The 22,529-nt window shown below is 52.9% G+C and overlaps 7 protein-coding genes across 7 annotated transcripts; 4 read left to right on the top strand and 3 right to left on the bottom strand.

Annotated features, from left to right (window-relative positions):
- Positions 1-547: 547 nt before the first annotated feature.
- On the top strand, positions 548-1,698 carry A1O3_06119 (uncharacterized protein; the record flags this gene model as incomplete). The annotated part of the gene is made up of 2 exons (XM_007736239.1): positions 548-983; positions 1,109-1,698. 2 exons carry the CDS (start codon positions 548-550, stop codon positions 1,696-1,698), a joined length of 1,026 nt encoding a protein of 341 aa, XP_007734429.1.
- A 728-nt stretch (positions 1,699-2,426) lies between these two features.
- Positions 2,427-3,816, bottom strand: A1O3_06118 (uncharacterized protein; the record flags this gene model as incomplete). Its single annotated transcript, XM_007736238.1, has 2 exons — positions 2,427-3,673; positions 3,723-3,816. 2 exons carry the CDS (start codon positions 3,814-3,816, stop codon positions 2,427-2,429), a joined length of 1,341 nt encoding a protein of 446 aa, XP_007734428.1.
- A 5,780-nt stretch (positions 3,817-9,596) lies between these two features.
- On the bottom strand, positions 9,597-10,142 carry A1O3_06117 (uncharacterized protein; the record flags this gene model as incomplete). The annotated part of the gene is made up of 2 exons (XM_007736237.1): positions 9,597-9,630; positions 9,712-10,142. 2 exons carry the CDS (start codon positions 10,140-10,142, stop codon positions 9,597-9,599), a joined length of 465 nt encoding a protein of 154 aa, XP_007734427.1.
- A 2,464-nt stretch (positions 10,143-12,606) lies between these two features.
- On the bottom strand, positions 12,607-13,740 carry A1O3_06116 (uncharacterized protein; the record flags this gene model as incomplete). Its single annotated transcript, XM_007736236.1, has 1 exon — positions 12,607-13,740. The coding sequence occupies one exon, from the start codon at positions 13,738-13,740 to the stop codon at positions 12,607-12,609; it is 1,134 nt and encodes a 377-aa protein (XP_007734426.1).
- A 972-nt stretch (positions 13,741-14,712) lies between these two features.
- A1O3_06115 (uncharacterized protein) lies at positions 14,713-15,138 on the top strand (the record flags this gene model as incomplete). The annotated part of the gene is made up of 1 exon (XM_007736235.1): positions 14,713-15,138. The coding sequence occupies one exon, from the start codon at positions 14,713-14,715 to the stop codon at positions 15,136-15,138; it is 426 nt and encodes a 141-aa protein (XP_007734425.1).
- Positions 15,139-18,978: 3,840 nt separating this feature from the next.
- A1O3_06114 (uncharacterized protein) lies at positions 18,979-19,763 on the top strand (the record flags this gene model as incomplete). Its single annotated transcript, XM_007736234.1, has 2 exons — positions 18,979-19,412; positions 19,469-19,763. The coding sequence occupies 2 exons, from the start codon at positions 18,979-18,981 to the stop codon at positions 19,761-19,763; spliced, it is 729 nt and encodes a 242-aa protein (XP_007734424.1).
- Positions 19,764-20,157: 394 nt separating this feature from the next.
- A1O3_06113 (uncharacterized protein) lies at positions 20,158-21,903 on the top strand (the record flags this gene model as incomplete). Its single annotated transcript, XM_007736233.1, has 1 exon — positions 20,158-21,903. The coding sequence occupies one exon, from the start codon at positions 20,158-20,160 to the stop codon at positions 21,901-21,903; it is 1,746 nt and encodes a 581-aa protein (XP_007734423.1).
- Positions 21,904-22,529: the final 626 nt, after the last annotated feature.

The raw sequence follows: 22,529 nt of genomic DNA, 5'->3' as shown, positions 1-22,529 counted from the left end.
ATCACAAGGATTCCATAATCCGTACTCTACTCTGTAAATAGGTACTTATATCTGTACTCCAACTCCATACCTAACAGACGGATAATTATATCAAACGAGTTTCAGCCCGACCCAGACCCAGCCTCAGCCTCGGCTATCATCATCCTAAGCCAGCACTAGCAACACCACATCCTCACTCTCACCCGCACTCTCACTCTCACTCTCACTCTCACCGGGATTACTGTACGCTCGTAATCACTCTCAGTTGAACTACCTTACCTATTGCGATTACATACAGTATACTCCGTACGCCGGTATCCCTAACATGATATGATCCTTCCTATCCTGAACAATCAATCTAAACAACCCAATCAATTCAATTAAGTACAGTGTGCTACACTGGTACCTCGATTGCTTACCTGGTTGCATAACTGAGCGAATCCAATTCAATCATTTCAATCCAATCCAATCAACCCAACCCAACCCAAACCAAACCAAACCAAACCAAACCGTTCCAATCCATCAATTCATCAATCATTAATTCAATCATTCATTCCCATAGGCCACCATGAGAGCCTACCAACTGCAGAAACTGGTCAAGAATATCGACGAGCTGGAAATAGTGGAAACCCCGGATCTTCGTCCACATCCTGACAAATACCTCATCAAAGTACATGCTGCAGCCATCAATTTCTTCGACATCCTCCAAATCCAAGGGAAACACCAGGACAAACCGCCATTTCCATGGATCGCCGGTAATGAGTTCGCCGGCGAGATTTTGGCCGTCCCCACTCGCGGTGGCGCCGACGTGCCCAAACTCCGATTCCGGAAAGGAGATCGCGTCTTCGGTGCCGGCCTAGGCGCCTTCGCCACCATGATCCAGGCGTCCGAGGCCAACTTGAGACCAGTGCCGAAAAACTGGACCTACGTCGAAGCAAGCAGCTTGTTCTATACTGCGCCGACGGCTTATGCAGCCCTTGTCATGAGAGCGCATGCGAAGAAAGGTATGTGCAGTCTTCCGTACATGCGTCGACGCTCCGAATGGAGAAAGAACAGTGTTTTCCGTTCCATGTTTTTGCCTAGACCTTGACTCTGGTAATCAGATTGCTAATGTTGGTTGGTGCTCAAGGCGACCATGTGCTGATTCATGGTGCCGCCGGAGGGGTTGGTCTCGCAGCCGTCACAATCGCCAACGCCTTGGGTATGACCGTCATTGCATCGGTGGACACGGAAAAAAAGCGCGACATTGTCAAACGATTCGGCGCTCATCATGTCGTCGATTCCAAAGGTGACTGGGAGCCAAAGGTGAAGAGCTTGACACCTAATGGTCGAGGTGTCGATGTCGTCATTGATCCTCTCGGCATGATTGCCCGCTCCTTGAAATGTATCCGATGGGACGGACGCTTGTGTATCGTGGGTTTTGCCGCCGGTGGAATCGAGAACATTCCCACGAACCGATTGCTGTTGAAGAACGTCAGCCTCTCTGGCTTGTTCTGGGGCCAGTATGCCAAGGAGGACCCTCAGAGTGTGGTTGAAGCGTGGGACAAGCTGTTTGAAATCATCGACACCGGCTTGATCGTCCCGTTGAACTACATGGAGAAGCAATTCAAGGGCTTGGAGCAAATCTCCGATGCAATGAAGCTGCTGAGTACAGGAACTGCTTGGGGAAAGATCGTAGTCGACATCAGTGAGAATGAGAATGGGAAGACTAAGCTGTAATGCCATTTAAGCATCCACGGCATCTGTGTCTGTCCCGTTCGGTGCCGATGTCGTCCGGGGAAGTTTGGGATCATCCCCGTCTCTCCATCTCCCTCTCTCTCTGTGAAAGTTTGACAAGTCGACAGTGATCAGCATGCGGCTGTAAAGCGGATTGGATTGGCTGGCAGAGTGTAGTTTCGGACATGGGAGAGCATGGAGAATGGACATGGATTTCACCGCATCACTCAAGTCCCATACGTTCTCATATCGACGACAATCGTCGCACGTCCCTTGTCGTACGGTTCGACCGCATTGCAGTAGCCGCCACGAGCTGGTGTTCACTAGAAGTATTTGTACTTACATTGGCGAGTGTTTCTCGTCGTTGGCCCAGTCGTTGGCCCAGTCCGAGCGCAATTGTCCAATCTTCAGCAAACATCATTACAGGCGGTGATGAAGCGATCTATGTCAGTGGCTGACTGACCAAACTTGCCGGGTAGTCAAACTGGTGGTGGCATCGGTCACCTCAGTAATATTCAGACGCCCATAGGAAAACAATCGGCTGGCTGGGATATTCGGACGTCAGATCGTTTGGATGGTGTCGGTCCTGGATCGAGTCCGAAGAGGGTACGGTTCTTTGTAGTTCATCTGACGGTCCATCGTGATGCCTCGATGCTTTGCTTTCCATTCGAGGATCAAGGGGCGGGAATGATCCTCTTTCTGACCGTCCCGATCCCTGTACGGGAAAACCCTCAGGTTCCGGGATTCTCTGAGCATTTGCTGTTCTCCTTTCTTTCTTGAGCTTCCAGGATTTTGTGAATATTTGCTGTTGAAAGGTTACGGCCCCCCGTCCCCCCGTATGCGTTCAATGCCCTGCAAATTCTTCGGTGGAGTGTAACGGCACCATATTCGAGGATGTTCTTGATTGCTCGAGAAAGAGCTCGAATGCTATTTGGGTCATCCAAGAGATATTTCGACAGTCCTTCGACATGGAAGCTATGCCGTTGATCGTGGGTAGGTCTTAGCCAATGTACATTGATCCGAGCGAGTTCATGGTCCATGGTGATGGAGAAATATTGTGGCTCATCATAATCGAAATCTCTTATACCAAAGCTGCGCCGCATAAGATTCACGTGGCCGTTCAACATAATAGCTCCAGCGAGAGCGGTCAGGTTTGTTGCCGTATAGTGGGTTCCATATTTGGCCTGGGACTTGAACTCGATCTCCAGAAACGGAAATCGAATCTCCTGGTCGGGAATGGCGTAGCTTTTACCGGTTTCGTCGTTGATGAGAAGATCAATTACTCCTAACTGATTTTCGGTGAAGGCTTCCTTCGAGAATCCAAATACTAGGTTTGGTTTCGGTTCACGCAAGGGCGATGCGTTCGTGTGAACAGCACAAGGCCTGAGCGGGAGCGGGACAGAATTGAGCCACGGTTTGCCGGAGTTCCATGCCAATTGTTTACTGTGAGGCATGCCGGTCTTACTTGGGAGGATATTCTTGGCCAAATACTCTATGATCCCATCTCTTCCCATCTCTTCAAGCCTTCGGCTGTTTTTCACCAATTGTTGAACGTCCTCATCATCCATCTCAGGGGATTCTCGGTTCCATGATATTATTCTCTTTGCCCGCCACATCAATTTCTCGGGGGGATCTTCACGATATATCCATATATTGCGATAGCGCAACGCCCGCCGATATTCCAAATCGTGGATACTTGTGGCGGTGGGTGTGCTCTCGCAATGACTCTCTGGGTCTGGAAGGTCGGGGGGACGTGTGCGGGACGTGTCGGCAGGTCCTCCTGACAGTTGGGCTTCGATCTCCGCCGGGGATTTGCCTGCTGGGTAACATTGTGCCAACCATTCTTCAACGAAGTAATCTCCGCCAGCTTCTGTTACTGACTCTGCCTGTCGCGCCACTGCGTGTCTAGGACGTCTCGCGTCGTGGGTCGACTCGTCTTCGTCCTCGTCTTCGCCATTGGCAGACAGTTGCCGTTTGCCTGAAGTCAATTAGTCAAGTTGAGTTCCAGTGAGGAATGGGGTTCCAACGGCTTGAGCAATCAGGCTGCACCCGTGGTTCGTCGGCGTGGCCACGACCTCTCCACGCTCTGCCTGGGTCTAGCTCTGCAGCACCCGTTGCCATTTCGATTGGTGATAAGATCGGCGTGGAGGATGAGCCTGCGTCCTATACTCTGTACTCTGTAGATATATATAACGCAGAAGCGAGGCTGGGACTTCGCAGATGGAGGCTGGCGGTAAACGCAGTCGAGGACCAAGCTTAATACTCGAGGGAGGGGATGGGGGCCCTAAAGCTTGGCGGAAACCACCGAGTCCATCATGGGGTCAGGCGAAGGAGGATCATTAGGCTTAGGGGCTCCTCAAGCTAGGGAGGCCCCTTACCCCTCCTAGCCCCGCACCTTACCGTGCACCTCGCACTAATTAGGCGCCCGTTTTCGGCTGCAACCCGCAACCCACAAGGACCATCATCCTTTATCCGTCACATTCACGGTCAGGTCCAAGATATCAGTTCCAACCACCATGATCACAGACAAACAGCCTTGCTCGATCAATAACGACGATGTTGACACGCGCGAACCCGTACCCGAACCCGAACCCGAACCCGGACCCGAACCAGTGATCTCAGGACCATGGGAAATCACTTAGCTCTGCCGTTGAGCTCAACGAGAAGGTTCTCAACAAGATAAAAAGGACGCTCTAAAGATCCGGCTGTTGATCTTACCGCCATATTTCCGTTGCAATGTTCAGAGCGTCTTGCGGAAGGACGGAAAATTGATAGCCTCGGGGGACAGTGACGGAATGTTCAGAACCCAACTGCGCGACATTCGAACGCTGCCCTGCCAAAGAGCTTGATCAGACGGATCCTACAACAATCGATGACCCCTCGCAATCAAGTAACGAGTTTACTATCCTATTTGCACTTGCACCGAGCGTGGAAATTACTGAGCTGTGCATGTAATGATCAAGATGCTATGGAATGCCAGCTTTAAAATCTGATGGGTTCGAGTGAGATACTTTGGCAGTCGCAGCCTTGCCTGATCTTGTTGTTGTTAAGTGTAGCAAAGATATCGGTCTTAATGTCATCCTGTATACATCGGATTACGTCGCAGCTACAACGATAACATTCCTTTAGGACAATTTGACAGAATGCCACTTTGTGGGATATTCTAGTCTGCGTGCGTGTGATATTGCTCCGTTCGGTCCTTTCGAAGGTATTCTTCCCAACAGAGTTCGGTAGGGTCACCCACTGAGAAACACAAGACATTTTGAAGCCCGTGCTCGCACAGAAACGTTCGCAGATCTTGAAGAAAGGTTTAGCGGGGGCGGGGGGGAATCAGCGCTCTCGCAATATCCGAAGGGTTGGAAAAGACCGTCGGGGTTGAGATAGAGGGACTTGGGTGTCGTTTCGATTAAGGGAAAACTGTAGTCATTTCGTGTAATTAACATCCAGACAATCTGGTAAGATAATGAGATAATCTTCTCACGGGCTTGGAGAGTTGACAGACTGGGACTGGGACGGGAGGTAGGCGGGCCCCTTCAATTTCCTCCGAGAGGGCGGACGGCAGTTAGGAGGCGAGCGAGTTCATCGGCTCGACCTTCTGCGGCGGCGTCGGCGGCTGCATTTCGTTCGTTGCATGCTGTTATGGGATTGTTGGCATGTTGTTGACAGAAGGCAGAGATGCGTCAGACTGCGGACGTCTACAATCCGAGCTAATTACCCCGCACCGAGACTCCGCACTTACTGTATGCGTTTCTCACTGCACATGGCCATCTACAGTACCTTTGAGACACCCAAGTCTTGCATGTCGAAGAATGCTATTCACGAAGTCGCGGGATCTAACTCTCGTGAGCCGGGAGTGAGTATAGGCCAGCATTACCTAGGCTCCAATGGGGGATAAGCTGTGAGTATATTTCACTTCCCTTAGCGAGGAGACGTGGCCTTGTTTCCTGCGGCCTTTAATTGATAAGTATATCAGCAGCTTCTACTGAACAGCTGCGTCGACCGGATTCGTTGTCTCTGGTGATGAGCGGCTCGGCTGGAAGTCACAAAATCACCCCTCCCTCGAGCCGTCGCGGCCCCCCCCTCACTCTCTCTCCACGGACTCTCTCCAGAAGTAAGAATACGTTCTCGTCCACGGTGAAGGAACCCATACGCCGAAGTGGCATGTATGACAAGATCGGGGATAGGCCTTCAAAGAGCTTTTTACATAACTGTCTGTTATTGTGTATATAATACTATTTCGGAGCGTAAGAAGTTAAAACTTGCTCCTCGATAACGAATATATCTCGAAGGGACGGGGAATTTTGGCCAGGTAAGCAGTCGGCGATAGAGATGGTGTGCTGGGAGAAAGGGGGGAAGGGCAGGTTCTCGATAGCAGTAAACTATATACAGGTTAGCAAGTCTGTGAAACCGAATCCGGATCAATATACCCTACTCCATCTTGCCCTCTGTTGGCAAACTTAGTGCTCGGAGTGCACGGATATCGAGAGTTTAGATCCACATAGATGAGGGATTGGGACGAAGCCAGACGCAGGTGCCGGCCTCACATCAAAGCTTTTCGTCTGCATTTTCGGGGGCGCCCACCTTATATAGTAGTGGAAATCGAATGATAACCCTTTTCGTTGGCTGTGTTTTTCTCAGCTGGAGATGGAGACTCGTCGTCTTTGACGTCTGAGTAGGAGATGAGGTCGTCAGAGAGTCGACGTTTCACCGGCTTAAAAGGAGTGGCTCTGCCCGAGAACTTTGGGACTGCACATTCAGTTAACGCGGTTGTCGACCACGTTGAGCTGTCCTCGTTCTGGCTGCGCTCAGAAACTCGGAAGTGAGACGGTCGCTGGGCCACCTTGGCATGCTTTGGTGTCATGGCCCCGTGTTTCGGATAAAAGAATTCCCACCTTCAAAGTACTCCGTACCTGGTGGTGCCTGGAGACTGTAGTATGGGGGCGCGGAGCCATCTAGCCGCAAATCCAGGACCCAGGACTAGTAGCGATATTGAGGTACGGATACTCTGCACATTAATTGCACCAGCAGCAACGTGGTAATAGTGTATCAGGTACCTAGTAGGCATGAAATCGTATTTATACCATCTCGAGACGTCGCAGGTGAATCTCCTCACCTTCTCGATACTGCCCTCAGTCTATCAGGCTATCTCAGTCAATTTAATGCATCGATGGGAAGATGTCGCTCCCAGCCCCTCTGCGGTCAAGCCCCGCATTATCACGTGGTGTGGTACATATGTAGGAGGAGCGCAGGTACAAATCTACAGCCTCACCACCACCAACCATCACCACCATCACCATCACCTTCAGCCTGATATCAATTATTGCATTGTCAGCCCCAATTCACCAACTTGAAGGTGCAGCTTTTCTGTGACTATGCCAGACTCAGTAGAACTAGCCGCGGATGTGAAGGATCAGGCCCCTGTCGAAGGTGAGAACGGCTGGCACTCCTTCCACTCTCATGCTTCTGACCGCTTTTCTAGATCAGCCGAATAACTCGGATTCCGCCGGTGCCGAAAAGGACCACGGCTGCTCTGAACAGGGAACGGTTTCAACTCTGGTGACCGATCAGTCGATCCAAGTCAATTGTGATCGAAAGGAGCGTAGCCGGCTTCCGCCTCCTTTGTTGGGCAAACAACACGGCGTGAGTGCGAGAAGAGAGTCAAAATCCCGTATATAATGCTGACACCGATAATTCAGGATCAAGAAGGGCCTCCCGTGATTGACTCCTCCCAACAAGGCGTGAGTGTGAAAGAGAGTCAAATCCAGTACATAAGGCTGACACCAGTCATTCAGGCACCAGTCATTCAGGCACCAGTCATTCAGGATCAGACAAAATCCCCCGAGATTGATTCCTCCCAGCAAGGCGTGAGTGAAAAAAGAGAGTCAAATTCTGTACATAAGGCTGACACCAATTATTCAGAATCAGGGAGAGCCTCCCGAGATTGACTCCTCGGCACGAAAGCGAAAAGAGAGATCGCCAGACCACGATCCATCGGACCTCAGTCCAACGGACCCCAGAATAGTCAAGAGAGCTCGAGAACAATCATCTTCAGCCCATGCCACACTGAGTTCCTTCATCCAGGGGTGGCTATCTGCTATCCCCGAGACCGAGCAGGCGCTCTCGCTCGTTAGCTCGGTGTCGGAGAGCGCAAGTTCAGAAAATTGTTCCGAATCTAAGGTCAAAGCTGTGAATCATCCCTTCATGTTACAGCTCGAGCTGCGGGGCTTGCTGGAGAGTCTGAGACAATACATAACCAAGGCGGACGAACTGCTACGTGTCGAGCACCGGAGCATGATACTAAGTCTGAATCTACACATAGATGAGTTGGATCGAGAGAGGAGAGAGATGGCGGACTTGGTGAAACAGCAAAACGAACAGATCAAGGAACTCTTGTTCAATACTAGGGTTCCTATAACTCCTGCAAGGGCTCCTGCAACTGCTCCTGCAACTGTTCCTGCAACTACTGAGACAGCAGCGCCATCAGCTTGAACCACCCTCGCGTCACATATAGTTTGGTTCTCGACATCTGCAGCCTTGCTTTGTGCCAGAACACTCGGAAGGGAAGAAGGATATTGAATATCAATGCGCTGGGGCCCCATAGCCCTCAACAAAAACAAACCATCACCTCAGGCCTTCACTACGACACCATCACCTCACGACTTCACTACGACGGCGCCACGCACACGGAGGCGGATCCAGTCAACATCGCCAACAACGAGCCGGGAGTATCGCAGCCTCAAAAAAAGAAAAGAAAAGAAAAGAAAAACGATCGGTCTGTCTACCGGGCGGCTAACGACACGCAACGATTTTTCCAAGGCAATTTTCGGGTCTACCATCAAAATGTATGACATCTTTGGCATTGAAAAAATGAACCACTTCAGCTAGTTTGCTGCACTATTTGTTTTCGCGTTGAGAGGCCTGATGAGTTTGACATTGAAAAAAATAACCACTTCAGTTCATTTCTTTTTCGAGAGGCCTAATGAGTGGCTGGGTTGGTTTGGTCGACATGATTCTACAAAATGCAATAGCTTACTATAGCTTCTATAGCTTACGATAGCTGACGATAGCTTATCTCAGCAAATATCAATCCTGATGCTTTCATAGTTGGTCGTTTAGAGTTCTACCTAGATACCTGGACCGCAGACGGGATCATATAGGATATTCCTCTTTTCATGGGAACACTGAACCGACTCGACTATCGTTGGTGGTCTCCAATTTACCAAGTATCTTCTTCTCAACCATAACCTTATACGCCTCTCAATATGAACATCGAATCCCCAGGAGCTCGACAATACGGTTTCCAACAACACCCCTATATGCACAGAGGAAACGGGAGTCCAGCCTAGTAAGAACCCAGAAGCTCCAATACGGTTTCCAACACCACTCCATGCATTGAGGAAGCGAGAGTATAGCCTAGCCAGACTGTTTCCCACCCAGGCCGTTGGAAAGGATAAGCGGAGCTCGGTATCGGGATCCATATCGGTATCAGTAACGGTAGAACATACCACCCCAGAACAATAACATACCTATATCACTCACCAAACACTGCTGCCGGAGAGAAAGTGGCTGTTGCTCTTGTGGCAGACGGATATTCGGCCTCCAAGGTCCAGCTTGACATCACCTTCGAGGAGTTAATTGAAGGAGCGGTCAAATATATCCCCTGTCGGGTGTACGATCCAGGTTCCACAGAGGGTTCGAATAGCATACGAGTACTATGGCATATGCTTCACGCAACGAGCCGATTGGACCCGATCCTATGCGCACTTGACGCCGATCAAATGGATGCCAGACAGCGTAGGGTAGCCGACCGACTGGCAGACAGACTGACAGATAGACTGACTGCAATTGATTAGCGTATGTGTGGTTCCACAAACGGCTCGTAGATCTAGCTTGCTAGAGCTTCAGATCAGAGTTAGAGGCGCGGGCCGGGCAGCACTATAGTTAGTGATAGTATTAGTATCAAAGCTCAACGTGGGTCGCGGGACGGTGGATATCGCAGAGACAAGGACCACAGACCACCAACTAGTATAGTAATCCATATAGCAGCCCCGTACGAGGTCCACGATCCACGCAGCGCACGGGCCGGGCTCGAGGGACTTCATGTCATGTCGACCGACATTGGCGTTGGTGCTGGCATTGGCGATGGCGATGGAGTAGGGGTAATGGACACCACGATCCACGCAGCGCACGGGCTCGGGCTCGGGAGACTTCATGGCGATATTGGCGTTGGCGTTGGCGATGGAGTAGGGGTAGTGTACTCCGTATCGTAGTAGCCACGTATGAGGTCCACGATCCACGTGGCGCACGGGAGAGTTCATGTCGGCATTGGCGTTGGCGATGGTGTTGGCGTTGGCGTTGGTGTTGGCGATGGTGTTGGCGATGGTGTTGGCGATGGAGTAGGCATAGTGTACACCACGTACGTAGTCTGTAGTTAGTACTCCGCACATAGCTGATATCCCACGCTTAGGGTCAAGGGTTCCGTAGTATTCCGTATTCAGTCCGGCCCAACCGCCGAGATAGATCGCTGATCGCCCCGGGGACCTCCAGAAAGCTATTAGCTATGCTATTAGCTAGCGCAGGCTAAGGCCCAGCCGAGCTGCGGAAGGAAGAATAGAATAGTCCTGTCAGGGAGGGTAGGAGCCTCGCGCCGTCCTTGCGTCGGCCTCGCGTCGGTCTTGGGAGAGGATAGGTAGTAGGTACCACTCTTAGGGTTAAGGTCCCGTAGTATTCCGTACGTATTCAGTCCGGCCCAAACGCCGAGATAGATCGCTGATCGTCCCGGGGTCATCCAGCACCAACAGCTATTAGCTAGCCCAGGCCCACAGGTCAAGCCGAGCTGCAGTGCGGAAGCCGGAAGGAAGAACAGGGTGTTGGTCCCACCAGCGAGGGTCGGAGCCTCGCGCCTCCTCGTGCCGGCCTCGGCCTTGCGTCGGCCTTTAAGTTGGGAGAGGAGAGCATATATGTCGGGAATAGCGGGATACCAATTTAGACTTACGTATCATCCTGAAGTCTGATCACAGTCCAGTGGAGTCCAGTCCAGTCCTGCCGCAGCTTAACTCTGATCACAGTCCAGCCCAGTCCAGCCCAGTCCAGCCCAGTCCAGTGCTGGCCCGGCTGAGGACGACAGCAGTGGATTGATCGGCCAAGTTCGAGAAGCGGGAAACTGAGATCTTGGACGGAATACATCCGGTGCGGGGCATTTCCTTGATCTGGATGGCCATGGGCCGGTCCCGTCCGTTGTCTTGTCTTTGCTCGCCGAGGGCTGTCATTTCAGCTTGCCTTTGGTGACCGAGGGATGTCATCTCAGCGTCAGTCAGTCCGTGGTCAAGGTCAATCTGTCATGTCAGTGTCATTCAGTCCTGTGCTCAAGGTTGATTACCATCTATCCGGTCCGGTCCCGAACTTTCCCTTTCGTTCGGTGTAATTAGCTGATAGTGCAAACTTGCTCACTGTCCCGTCACAAGACCTTCTGGGTCATGAATGCCTGAACTTACCCAGGTAGTTATTGAATGCCCTGCTGGCGCGGACAAGGCAGAGATGAGATTGAGATTGAGGTGTTGCCTCTTCTTCCTCTTTTCTTCCTCTTCTTGCTCTTTTCTTTAGATCGGAACATCCTGCAACATGCCCTGGGTGTTTGATGGTCACTTTGTCTTTGGTCGTCTCTTCGTCTCTCCGTCTCTTCGGTCGTGTCTCCGTAGATGATCTCTCCGTAGATGACGATCACATGCGGGCGGTCAACCCAATCTTTATCGATAACCTCCGATCCTGGTATATCATAAGACCTCGACCAGATAACCACTCACCTGCCAGTGCAAGAATCAGAATCAGTCACTTCGCATAAGATCAGATCTCGGGTAATCACTCACGTGGAAGTGCAAGAATCAGGATCAGTCACTTCGCAATAAGATACTCCGGAGTCTGGACTAGTATCGGGTACGGGTACGTTAGCACCACTCCATCACGTGTGGGTGTGGGTGTGGGGAACCTTTTGGCTGCCCCTCCGCCTCCGGCTCACGCCCTGCCTTGCCTTGGCCGCGGAGTGCATTGCAGTCCTGTGTGCTGTGCTGTGCTGTGCTGTTAATTACAGATTCAAGTTCGACATGCTGAGCTGAGTTGAAGAGCGCAACTCATCCAGTTGAGGTGCGATCTGTCGCAGAGAGAGCTTTGACTAGATAGGTCTGCTGATCCATCACCATCACCATCACTATCACTGCGATGATGATGACGATGACGATAACGCTTATGCTGACGTTGTTCCATCACTGCGATGATGATAACGATGGTGCTTATGCTGACGTTGTTGTAGCCAAGAAAGAACTACCTCACATGTCACGTCACGGTACTCCGTACTCAGTGCGCCCGCTCCGTCCTCCGTCGAGAAAGTCGCCTCTAGCCATCAGGAGCCCGCTCCGTCGAGCAAGTTGCCATAGCCAGGACTAGACCATGTCGGCAAGCTAAATCGCTGTCATGGCCGTCAGGGACGAACATGTGGCGGACGAAGAAGTGCTCAAGAGAATCGTCAGAGAGAGGGTGAGAAGACATAGATTCTGCTAAAGACATACTCTAATACTAGCTGCCAGACCGGCATTCCCAAAGTTTCACTTGATCCATCTCCCCTGAACCTTCAAAATCGACAAGGCTTTCCCATCCAGGGCGCTGTTTTCAAGAGAAATGTCTGTGCCCTTCTTGTCGACCGGGGGAGCAGGTGTGGCTGGATCAAATTGGCCAACCAGCAAAATCAACCAGTGTTCAGTCTTCAAACAGGACCTCCTAACAAACGTCATGTCATCATCCTTTGCCCGCTGGATCCCAAGGGACACTTGGTCGGAGGCTCTGAGGTAGCATGTTCCCGCCGATGATCACAGAGAACCAGGATTAGTGGAACATCTGACTAGCGAGATGGTACGACAGCTAGTTTCCAAATTCGAGAGTTCCAAGTTTCATATTGTGGTTGTAGAAGTGCCACTTAGTGAAAGTCGGGTCACTAGGGCCACCGGAGCCAGACTCAAGGAATGTGTTGGTAATGAGTCTCGAGAGAATCATGATTGCTTTTTCCCCTGAACACTGCATGTGGAAGGGTTGCATCGTAGGGGTAGCTGTAAGTGCATTCTGTGGAATCCACTGCCTCTGATTAGCTAGGTAGTGCTGGTGGACAGTGTCATGTTGATTGAATGGCAATGGTGCATATTGTTCGAGCATCCTACTATTGTCATGTTGATTGAATGGTGCATATTGTTCGAGCATCCTACTATTGTAGTCTAGGGATGCCATGTCGGTTTGTGGATGAATGACAGAGGCTTGCGGCATGTATTGGTTCGGTGCCGGCTGGGCATATCCGACATGCTGGTAGTCCGTCAAATGAGAATATGTTGAATTTGGAGAGCTGCTGGGGTATTGATAACGAAGATCAAACGTCTCAGACGGATTCGTGCTCGTCCAAGATCCTCCACGGACAAATTCGCTCGAGGATGTAGACAGAGTCGCATCGCTGGGAGTTGTGCTGTTTCCCGGACCACCAGCCCCAGTGTGAGAGTTGGATGTATTCAACAACTCCGATACTCCTCCCATTCCTCCCACGTATGGTGGCCCTGATGGCATCGGCAATGGTTCAGCCTCCCGAGGCGCTTCAGCTTTCGCAAGGACGCGGTCTATGTCCTGCTTGTACTGTTTAAAGATCTTGTGTCCTATCTCGCGTAGTCGAGGGTATGTCGCCAGCAGCTCCCTGAAACGAGTGTTGTATTCTTGCCATCGGGACATGTGGACGAGGTCGAGGGCGTGATTACCGCGCTTAGACATCAGATAGCACAGCACGGTAGGCTCCAGGGTGACGAAAGCCCGTTCAAAAAGCGCCCGCGATCGTTTCCGTCTATACATGGTAGACTTGGAGATGGTAGACTGGGAGAAGATCTCGCGGGCGAGGCTTTTGATGTTGCGTTGGAACGCAAGGCCCATTCGCTCGATCTCGTAGCTATTGTCGTGCACGTTAGTCAGACCCCCCAGTCCCACGTGGACAGGCAGCTGTCGAGGGAAGTTGTCTCGCTCCATGGAGGTGTCAACGGAGGGACAGACTCTGACACAGACGGTGTGAGGACTGGAGTGTAGGAGATGAGGTGAGGTGCGGCCCTGCTTCGACTCTGGGAAGGAAGTCGTGAGAGAAAAGGACACGGGCTCACCGCCAGCCGCCAGCCGCCAGAGTTTGTCTTAGGCAACAGCCTCATTTCCATTATCCTTCCCATAATGGAACACAAGATGGCATTGCCTGTCGCTAGCGTGTATATCACTCCCTGGAACCAAACGTTCGATGTGTTGAGGGAGGACTTGGGCCGTTTGGTTGGCAGCCCAAGGGCCGTGGCGTGGACCGCATGAATTGCAAGAGTTTGGTTCACCTATGAGCAGGTGCTGCGACACGGCAGAGGTGAGCTGGCACGGGCAATTGTCGCCTTTTCCAGTCTCATTTCCAGTCTCAGCGGTGGTCCGTCCCAACGCTGGCACGGGGGGAGATGAACTCTCGTGGGCACCTGGCTAAAGTTGAAGTCCCCGGCCACATGGCATAGGGGCTGAGAGGTTACCGGGGTCTGCATCATGGGTGGTAGGTGGGTGGGTTCCTGCCATCCCCGCCCCTAGCAAAGAGTGAGGCTCCTGCGGACATGCATTGAGTGAACCAGGGTGGAAGAAATGAGGGAGGCAGGTGTTGGATACCATTTAACGGTAGGCAGGCAGGCAGGCAGGCAGGCAGCGCAGTGGTGGGCGCAGGTGGACAAGGTGCAAGTCTCTCTCCTTGGATTTTCACTGCTTACTGCTTTGGATATTCCACTTTTGAATCTGACTCTGACTGTTGCAACGACGAACCACATACCACTGGCAATTAAATCAGCTGGTGCCTACGCCTACGCCTACGATCCACTTCTCCTCATTCCAGGTATGCTGTCTCGTCTTCACCAGAACATCTAGGCAGGAAAGAACAAGAAGAACAAAACAGGACATGATTGATCCGCTGACTGAGAATGATTTCCACAGATGGCCGCCCTCTATCCTCTAACATCCGCCGAGCTGGTGGTGCTTCCCCGAACGCCGGAAATCTTGTCTGTCCGGAACGCAACGAAGACGAAGTTGATCAAGGTCAACAGCTGGAAGATCGTCGACAGGGTGGTTGTCCAGGCCGTTGTATGCCGCACCACCGTCACACCCACCGAGGCTGGCGCCACGCAAAGTAGGTCGGTCCTGGTCACCGAGACGGCGGAGCAGGAGATGCTGTGGCCCGACTTCAGCCTGATGCCGGGTGCAAGGGAGAAGATGGGCGTCGAGTTCCGTGAGGCTGACGAGGTACATGAGAGCCTGGTGACATTGGAGCGTGATGGGGACGAAGACGAGCGACCACTGTCTCTATGGCAGTGTCTATTGTGCTGTTGGTGGCCTTCAGGTCGTGCTGCCGGTAGAGATTGAGGTGATGGGGATAGTGGTGTCACAGTAACTTGGGATAGGGTTTCATGAAGTTACATCTACATTTGGGAATGATGTGTCATGAAGTTACATCTACGGAGTACATCTGTGTTGATAGGCCGTGACAGGAGGCATCTTCATGTACAAATACTGAGGGAGTGGGATTGTACTACAGGGCAATGGACAGCCAGCATGCGGAGTACAATAGATGGCTGATGAACTACTAGTATACTGTAAGGCGCGCACAGAAGCACATATTAGGCGTGAACCTACCGCCAGTTAAGAGGTTAGGCGTGCACTGGCCTAAAACTATCACTTTTAAAGCATATATTAGGCGTGAACATGCCTAGAATATTATATGCATGCCTAGAATATTATATGCATGCCTAGAATATTATGTTCCAGTTAAGAAGTTAGGAGTGCACCGACCTAAAACTATCATGCCTTTCAAAGTATTAGGCGTGTCCATGCCTAGAACAGCCTCTGGTTACGCTGTTAGGGGTGTACGGGGGAGCATACTGTACAATAATATACTCCGTACTGTACAGTATATCCTTCCCTACAGCAAACTCCCTAGGTACCTATACCTAGTACCTATTGCAGTAGGATTCGAATTCCTCAAAGAGCAGCATACAGTACACACACCACGCCGCACCCCGACACGGGCACAGACACAGCTAAATCATACGGACAGGGAGTAGGTAGTACTAGCAGTGTGATGGACTGAGAAGCAGACGACGTGAAGGCCCGAGAGGCCTGCGGCTGGACGACCTTTCAGAGTGTGTGGTGCACAGTAATGCTCACTACCTACCAGGTACTCCGTGCATACCTACCTACCACCTACCTACGCAGTACAGATACTAGGTATCTACTGGCCCTACTGAGCGGTGCGGCACTGCACCATCCTCCGTCCTCCGTCCTGCGTACTCTGTCCTGCCATTGTTGAGATTGAGGTTGAGATTCTGACGAGACTGATGGATGGGAAAGAGTGTCCTGCCGCATCTGCATCTGCGAGTCTGTCCAGCTTCAGCTCCAGCTCCAGCTTGCTTCTGATACGCCGTACCAGAGTTGTGGTTGTTCTGTTCAGCTCCAGCTTGCTTCTCATACGCCGTACCAGAGTTGTGGTTGTCGGTTGTCCTGTTCAGCTCGACGCCACGCCGTGTTTGAGCCAGCTGAAAATCAATACACAATATGCAGAGTGCTCCATATTTCGGCCAGCCGCACTCACTCACTCCTACTGCCAGAGCAGAGCACAATTTACTTCGGATGCCATCCGAAGAAAATTACTTCGGATGCCATCCGAAGAAAAGAACGCACGCAGTCTGCTGGACACTGAACAGCGTACAGGGATCTGGGGTTGGCATCAACTCAGCTCACTCACATTCAAGCTGGGCTAGACCGGGATGCTGGCAAGTAAAGTCGTGGGAGGCTTCCCACCATTTGCAGGTGGTGACTTGAGCAAACACACTATTCCGCGGAGTCGGGTGTCTACCTGAGATGAGATGTGATGGCTTTCTGCCTTGTCTGCATTTCCGGCTTTCGATGTGATGAAGCTCTTCCATTTTCGCAGAGATCGGTCCAATGATTTCATTGCAGTAGGACAAACCGCGCCAAGGGCCAACCATTGTCCTTCGAGCCAGCGCCCCTTTCGATGGCTAGCCATCTGATGACCCGCCGTCTTCCTGGTCGAAAATGGGGATGGGAGCTTGCGAATGCCTATCTGGACTCAGACAGGGATGGGACTTTCTCTTTCAACCCTGGTAAGGGAGTGGAGGTGGATGAGTGAGGCGAGCGATGCGATAGTCTCTCAGTCATGTTTGATAGTGCATTTTGTCATCTGTCCATTCAGACTCAGTGCAAAACGCCACACGCTGCAGTCTTGAGGGGGTGAAAGGGTCTAGGCAAGGGAAAGATCGGCCTGGTGCATCTCAACAGCCCAGACGCAAACCTGCAGCAGCAGGGAGACAAAACAGATGCCGCCCAAAACGGTAGCCGCAACTGCGAAGTGACAGGTCGACCCGGAGCAGAAGGAAAGGAGGTGGAGGAATACGAGGTGAGTGCAGCAGCCTGGATTGATCGGCGCTGGTAGCGCAGCTGGAAGAGTCAGCCGGCTGCCCTCCCCGCCATTCCCTAGGTGCCCCCAAACAGCAATGGCAGAAGAGAGAATGGAAGGAGGAAAAAAGAGAAAAAAGAGAGAAGAAAGACGTGCAGAAGAGAGGGATCTCATTCAAATAATAATGCTAGAAGTGCTGATCCAAAAAGACTGAATGAACACTCGCCGTGGCACAATCGAACCCACCGCCGGTTTGAACCAGATCAGCACCACATGTGGGAAGTTCAGGCAGCATGCCAACGCAGTGCCATAGTGGCAGCTGTTCGTGACACAGGAGTTGGCAGAGAGATAGCCAGCAGCGGCGTGATTCGGGGCCCCGGAGAGCTAACAGTTGGTGTTTGAGGGGGCGGAGAGCTAGCAGTTGGTGTTTGGGGCTAAGCTGGACGCATCACAAACTTGTCTTGCCTCGGCGATACTCGTATCCAGGTGCGAGTGCTAGGAGTCAGCGTGCATCCATCCATGTTCAGCTCTTTTTCCTTCGACTTCGGCCAGATAAAAGCCCGGCTCAGAATTGAGTTTGAGAGAGTGTGTGGTGTCCCTGTCGGTCTGGCGGGGTTTGCCATTTTACGTACACACGGGATGGAGATGGCTAGTTGATGGATGGTGGAGGGTGGGTAGCGGTCAGCGAGAGAAGCTGGGAAGGGGAAGTCTGGATGAGGTCGATGGTGTAATGGAAAGTGAGGGGGTGCAGCGAGTGAGGGACGAGATGCAAGGATGGGCCTCTGGGGGAAAGACAAGATACAAGGATGAGCCCTCTGGACGAATGCTGGCAGATACCAGGAGGTGATGGGCATTTGCAACCACACAGCCAATCCGGCCAGGGGCCCTTGGGCTTAGGAGGCTGGACTTGGGCCTGCGAAAACGCCCACATTCCTGGTCGATGTCGATGCAGGATGCAGGACGGCACGGGGGATCGCGACGAGCGACGAGCGACGAGCCCGCCCATTTCATTCCTTTTTCTTTCATTTTTCTTTTTGGGAAGTTCGGTGTGCCAGACACACTGCAGCGATACGAGTTACCATCAGGCTGAAAAGGTCGCAGGCGCAGGCCCAGAGGTATTTAGATCCCCCTCTCCCTCCTGCCGCGACCTGCTTTTTTGTCTTCTCTCTCTCCCTCACTTTCACCTTCACTCTCACTGATACCAAGCGACCAAGGACCACAAAGCCTATTTGGATGTTCCATTGCTTCCCATAGCTGCTTCCTCCAGCGACCAACAAGGCTGAGCCCCTATACCTTATTGTTGATGCCAACCGGAGAAGGGCCAGTCAACCTGAGCACCCCGCCCAGCCTCCATCCCTCGGGAAGAACTAGTGTTACCGTCCTCGGGAGAACTAGTGTTGCCGTCCTTGCCGAAGGGATTCCAGCCTCGCTGTTCTAGAGGCTTCAGACAGGTATGATCTTGATCTCATGTCCCGATCATAGTGCTCAAGGGCCCTCCGCAGACAAGTGGTGATCTGGTGTTGTCCTCCGCAGACAAGTGCACCACTGGCAGCTCGAACATCCACCTACTGCTACTGTACTGGCACTGTACCACCGCTGGCTGGGGATGTGGTGTTGAACGGTACGCAGACAAGTGGTGACCAGGTGTTGAACAATACCAAGACCAAGAGCACGACCAACCCCAAGAGTAAGTCTCGATGGTGTTGGGCTTTGTCACCACCAGTGGTGACTGACTTGTCCCCAGTTGTGACCTCTCCATCCACTCCGGCAAAGGACCTTGTGACATCAAGATGAAGAGACACAAAACAGACTCCGGTGACCCCAAGTGCCAGGCACCTCCCAAGAAGTCCAAGTTACCATCGTCGCCACACGGCAGCCCTCGGTTCACCACCTGGACGGCGGCGGGACGAGGTGCCACAAGCTCTGAGGACCCTACCGACGCCGACGGGGAAGAGTCCGATGACGTAGATGAAGATGAACCCATGGGAGACGCGGAGGAAGCCCAACCAGCACCGACACCGACAGTGTCACCGCCAATGTCCCCGCGATTGGCGGCTTACGTGAACAACCCGTACTTCAAACGCGGGACTCCCTCAACACCAACCCCGGGCGTGGCCACGTGGGGTGAAACCTTCAGACGCACGACTACCTCAACATCAGCCTCGGCCCCGGCCTCGTTGTACCCAGCCGTGGCCTCGATGGATGAAGGCTCAGTCTCAGCCTCGTTGGGGAGACTGCCTTCAAGGGTACCCTCTGTCTTGTCCCCGACCCCGATTTCAGGTTCTATGGCTTCAAGGATCCCCTCTGTCTTGTCCCCGGCCGCGATGTCATACTATACGGCTTCAAGGATACCCTCTGCCTTGTCCCCGACCCCGATGTCAGGTTCTACGGCACCTACAAGTTCGGCCCATTGGACTCCACGCCCCATTGGACCAACATCTTCCGGGCACACTTCAACCTCGGTGAGGCCTCCGTCCCCGCCGATGAGTCCGGAAATCCCGGAGACAATTTACGAATACTCGGAGGCATCGGACAAAGACATGGAGTCATCGGACGAAGACCCGGAGGCATCTGACGAAGACAGTGACGCTTCGGACGAAGACACTATCATAGTAGACGCAGACACTATCGTAGTAGACGCCCCCGGCTCGACGAGACCTCTCACCAGCACCTCAAGGTCAACGAGGGTCTCAGCCTCGGCGAGGCTTGGTTCATCAGGGGCCTCAACCATCACCGTTGATAGTCCCCGCTCTGTGAGAAACAGCACAATCACGGTTGACAGTTCCCACTCTGTGGCAAACAGCACTATTACAGTCGACAGTTACCGTTCCGTGAACAACCGCAGCACTATCACAGTTGACAGTCCCCAGTCGACAGCCAGGTCCACTTCGACGGCCCAGCGAGGTACCTGGACCACATCCCAACTCGAAAGCTCCAGCCGTCCAACGCTTCCAAGCTTGCCAAGTATCATGGCGACGATCCCACCGCCTGTGCCGCCGAACTATGCCAGCGCGTGGATCGTAGACCCTCTGGCCAGCCCAACAACGTTCCCGAACATGCCCTTCAGTGCTAGCATCCAGACAAACACGGCACCAGAGGAAGAATTCCGGCCAGGATTGCATATGGTGACAGACGATGGGGTATTCGACTTGTCAGAGGCCAATCCCCTCTGTCACACGCTCTCGGGCGACGACAGCAGCAGTACTCCCAGTAGCGGCTACCAGTACAACCTCGCCGCGATGCCCATCGCTCCTCCGGCAGCAAGCTCTACTTCCTCAGCGATAAGCAGCACTCCTAACAGCGGCCATCAGAACATCAGCGCGTCGATCGCTCTTTCGACAGCAAGCTCGGCTTCCTCGACGATAAGCAGCACTCCCAACGGCGGCTACCAGAGTAACAGGGCGCCCATCGCTCCGGCAGCGAGCTCGGCTTCCTTCGACTTGTCAGAGCCTCCCCGCGGTCGCGGGCTCTCGCGTAACGACAGCAGCAGCACGCCCAATAGCAGCCATCAGAGCATCAGCGCGTCTATCGCCTCTCCGGCAGCAAGCTCAGCTTCCTCGACGATAAGCAGCACTCCCAACAGCGGCTACCAGAACAGCAGCGCGTCCATCGCTCCTCCGGCAGCAAGCTCGGCTTCCTCGGCCATGAGCGGATCTCAAACCCCTCCCAGGCCGCGTCTGGACACGGTGAGCCCACAGGAAGTGCTGAACCGGGATGAGGCGCCTCGTTGCGGGTGTAGGCGGCCAAAGGCAAGGACGGTCAATACCAATGACGGGCCGGGCTCGGCATCGGCAGCACAACCAGTCACATCAGGACCAGCATCAGCACAGCCAGGACACCCAGCAACGTCTGGTCTACCAACAACAATAATGACAGCATTTCCACCATGGTATCTACCACCTCTACCACCACCACCGGTCCCGCGCAGGAGACCACCTACTCCAGAAGAGCTTGATGAGGACAATCGCATCTTGTACACGTTCGGGAGTCGCGGGGTCGTTGAGTCGGTGGATATCCCGGCAGACCTCAAAGCGACATCAGATGGCGAGCGGTATGTGTGGTTAGACACCGATTTCATGTTCGTGCGTCTGGACGACGGGATGACGTACTTCGTGATGAAGGATACGGCGGCGCTGGCGCTGCTGACGACCGAGACGGAGTTGCGTAGGAACCGGCATGTGTGGCCGCTCCTGTTCGGATGGCATATTCTGAGTGTGACGGACCCGCGGCTCATCAGGGGGGTGGCGAAAGCGAGGAGGGTGCTGCCAGACGTCGTGGAGTGGGAGTTCGGGAGGGTCTGCGCCGAGGTTTTGAAGGCCGGGATGGTTACGCCATACCAGGAGTTGGTCATGCTCCGGCGGTTCCAGAAGAAGAAGGGCAGGGCCGTGGTCGTCCGGGTGAACTCACTGGGCAATCTGGCGCTGCCGCCGCAGGACGGGCCGATGCCCCCGGACATGCACCCTACCGACGGGGTAAGGTACGTGGCGGGTTGGATGACCAAGTTGCGACTGGTGCCGCACCTGGACGGCAGCAACAACTGCTTCTTCCGAGCCACGCTCATATGGAAGTTAGGGTGTGTGGTGGGCAACGGTACGCAGGTGGACTTTAACACTTTGTTCGACCTTCACCACGATGGCATCTTCTTTGAGCATGAGATGGACGACGGAGCCATTATGCTGCCCGAGAGGCCACAATTGGGGGTATTTGACGGCTAGGTGTGAAGTGCGTACGGGGAAGGCAATGGAGAGGGCAAGATAGGAAGGAGGGCAGAGGTACAGGCTGAACCCACGAGCAAGGCCGGATGACAAGGCAGGCTGTAGGTCTAAGGGGGAGGATTTGGGAACTTGGGGGGAACTTGGTCAACTTGGCCAACTGAGGGACAATTTAGGGATACCTTATAGGGTAGTTGAGGGGCCATATAGGGACTCCGGGGATTGTAATAAGGTAAAGAGTAGGACACACAGCAACATAGGGGCAACATAGGGACCACTTGGGACAACGTGGAGGACAACTTAGGGGTAGGATTCGGGCAAGTTGTACCAAAAGAGAAGGAAAGTCTAGAGGCAAGAGGTGGACGACAGGTTTCCTAGGAGTTGAGGTACTGAAGGTGTTTTCATAGTCCGTAGGCCAATTGACGATTAACGACATCACGGGCGATTGATGAATAAGTGGGTGTAGTTTATGGTTCTCTTGAGAGATGTATGTGAGAGATGTACACTCCGTATAAGAGCTGTATATGAGAGATACTAGGTATATTCTGTGAGAGATGTCCGTACGTCCTGATCATGTTCGGCACCACACCTTCTTCCTTGGGCACCTTATCGCTGTGCAAACACCAGTC

The sequence above is a fragment of the Capronia epimyces genome, assembly GCF_000585565.1.
Source record: "Capronia epimyces CBS 606.96 chromosome Unknown aczIQ-supercont1.5, whole genome shotgun sequence".
Classification (NCBI taxonomy): domain Eukaryota; kingdom Fungi; phylum Ascomycota; class Eurotiomycetes; order Chaetothyriales; family Herpotrichiellaceae; genus Capronia; species Capronia epimyces.
Note: the sequence above shows the minus strand (reverse complement) of the source record. Positions and strands in the feature narration are given on the sequence as shown.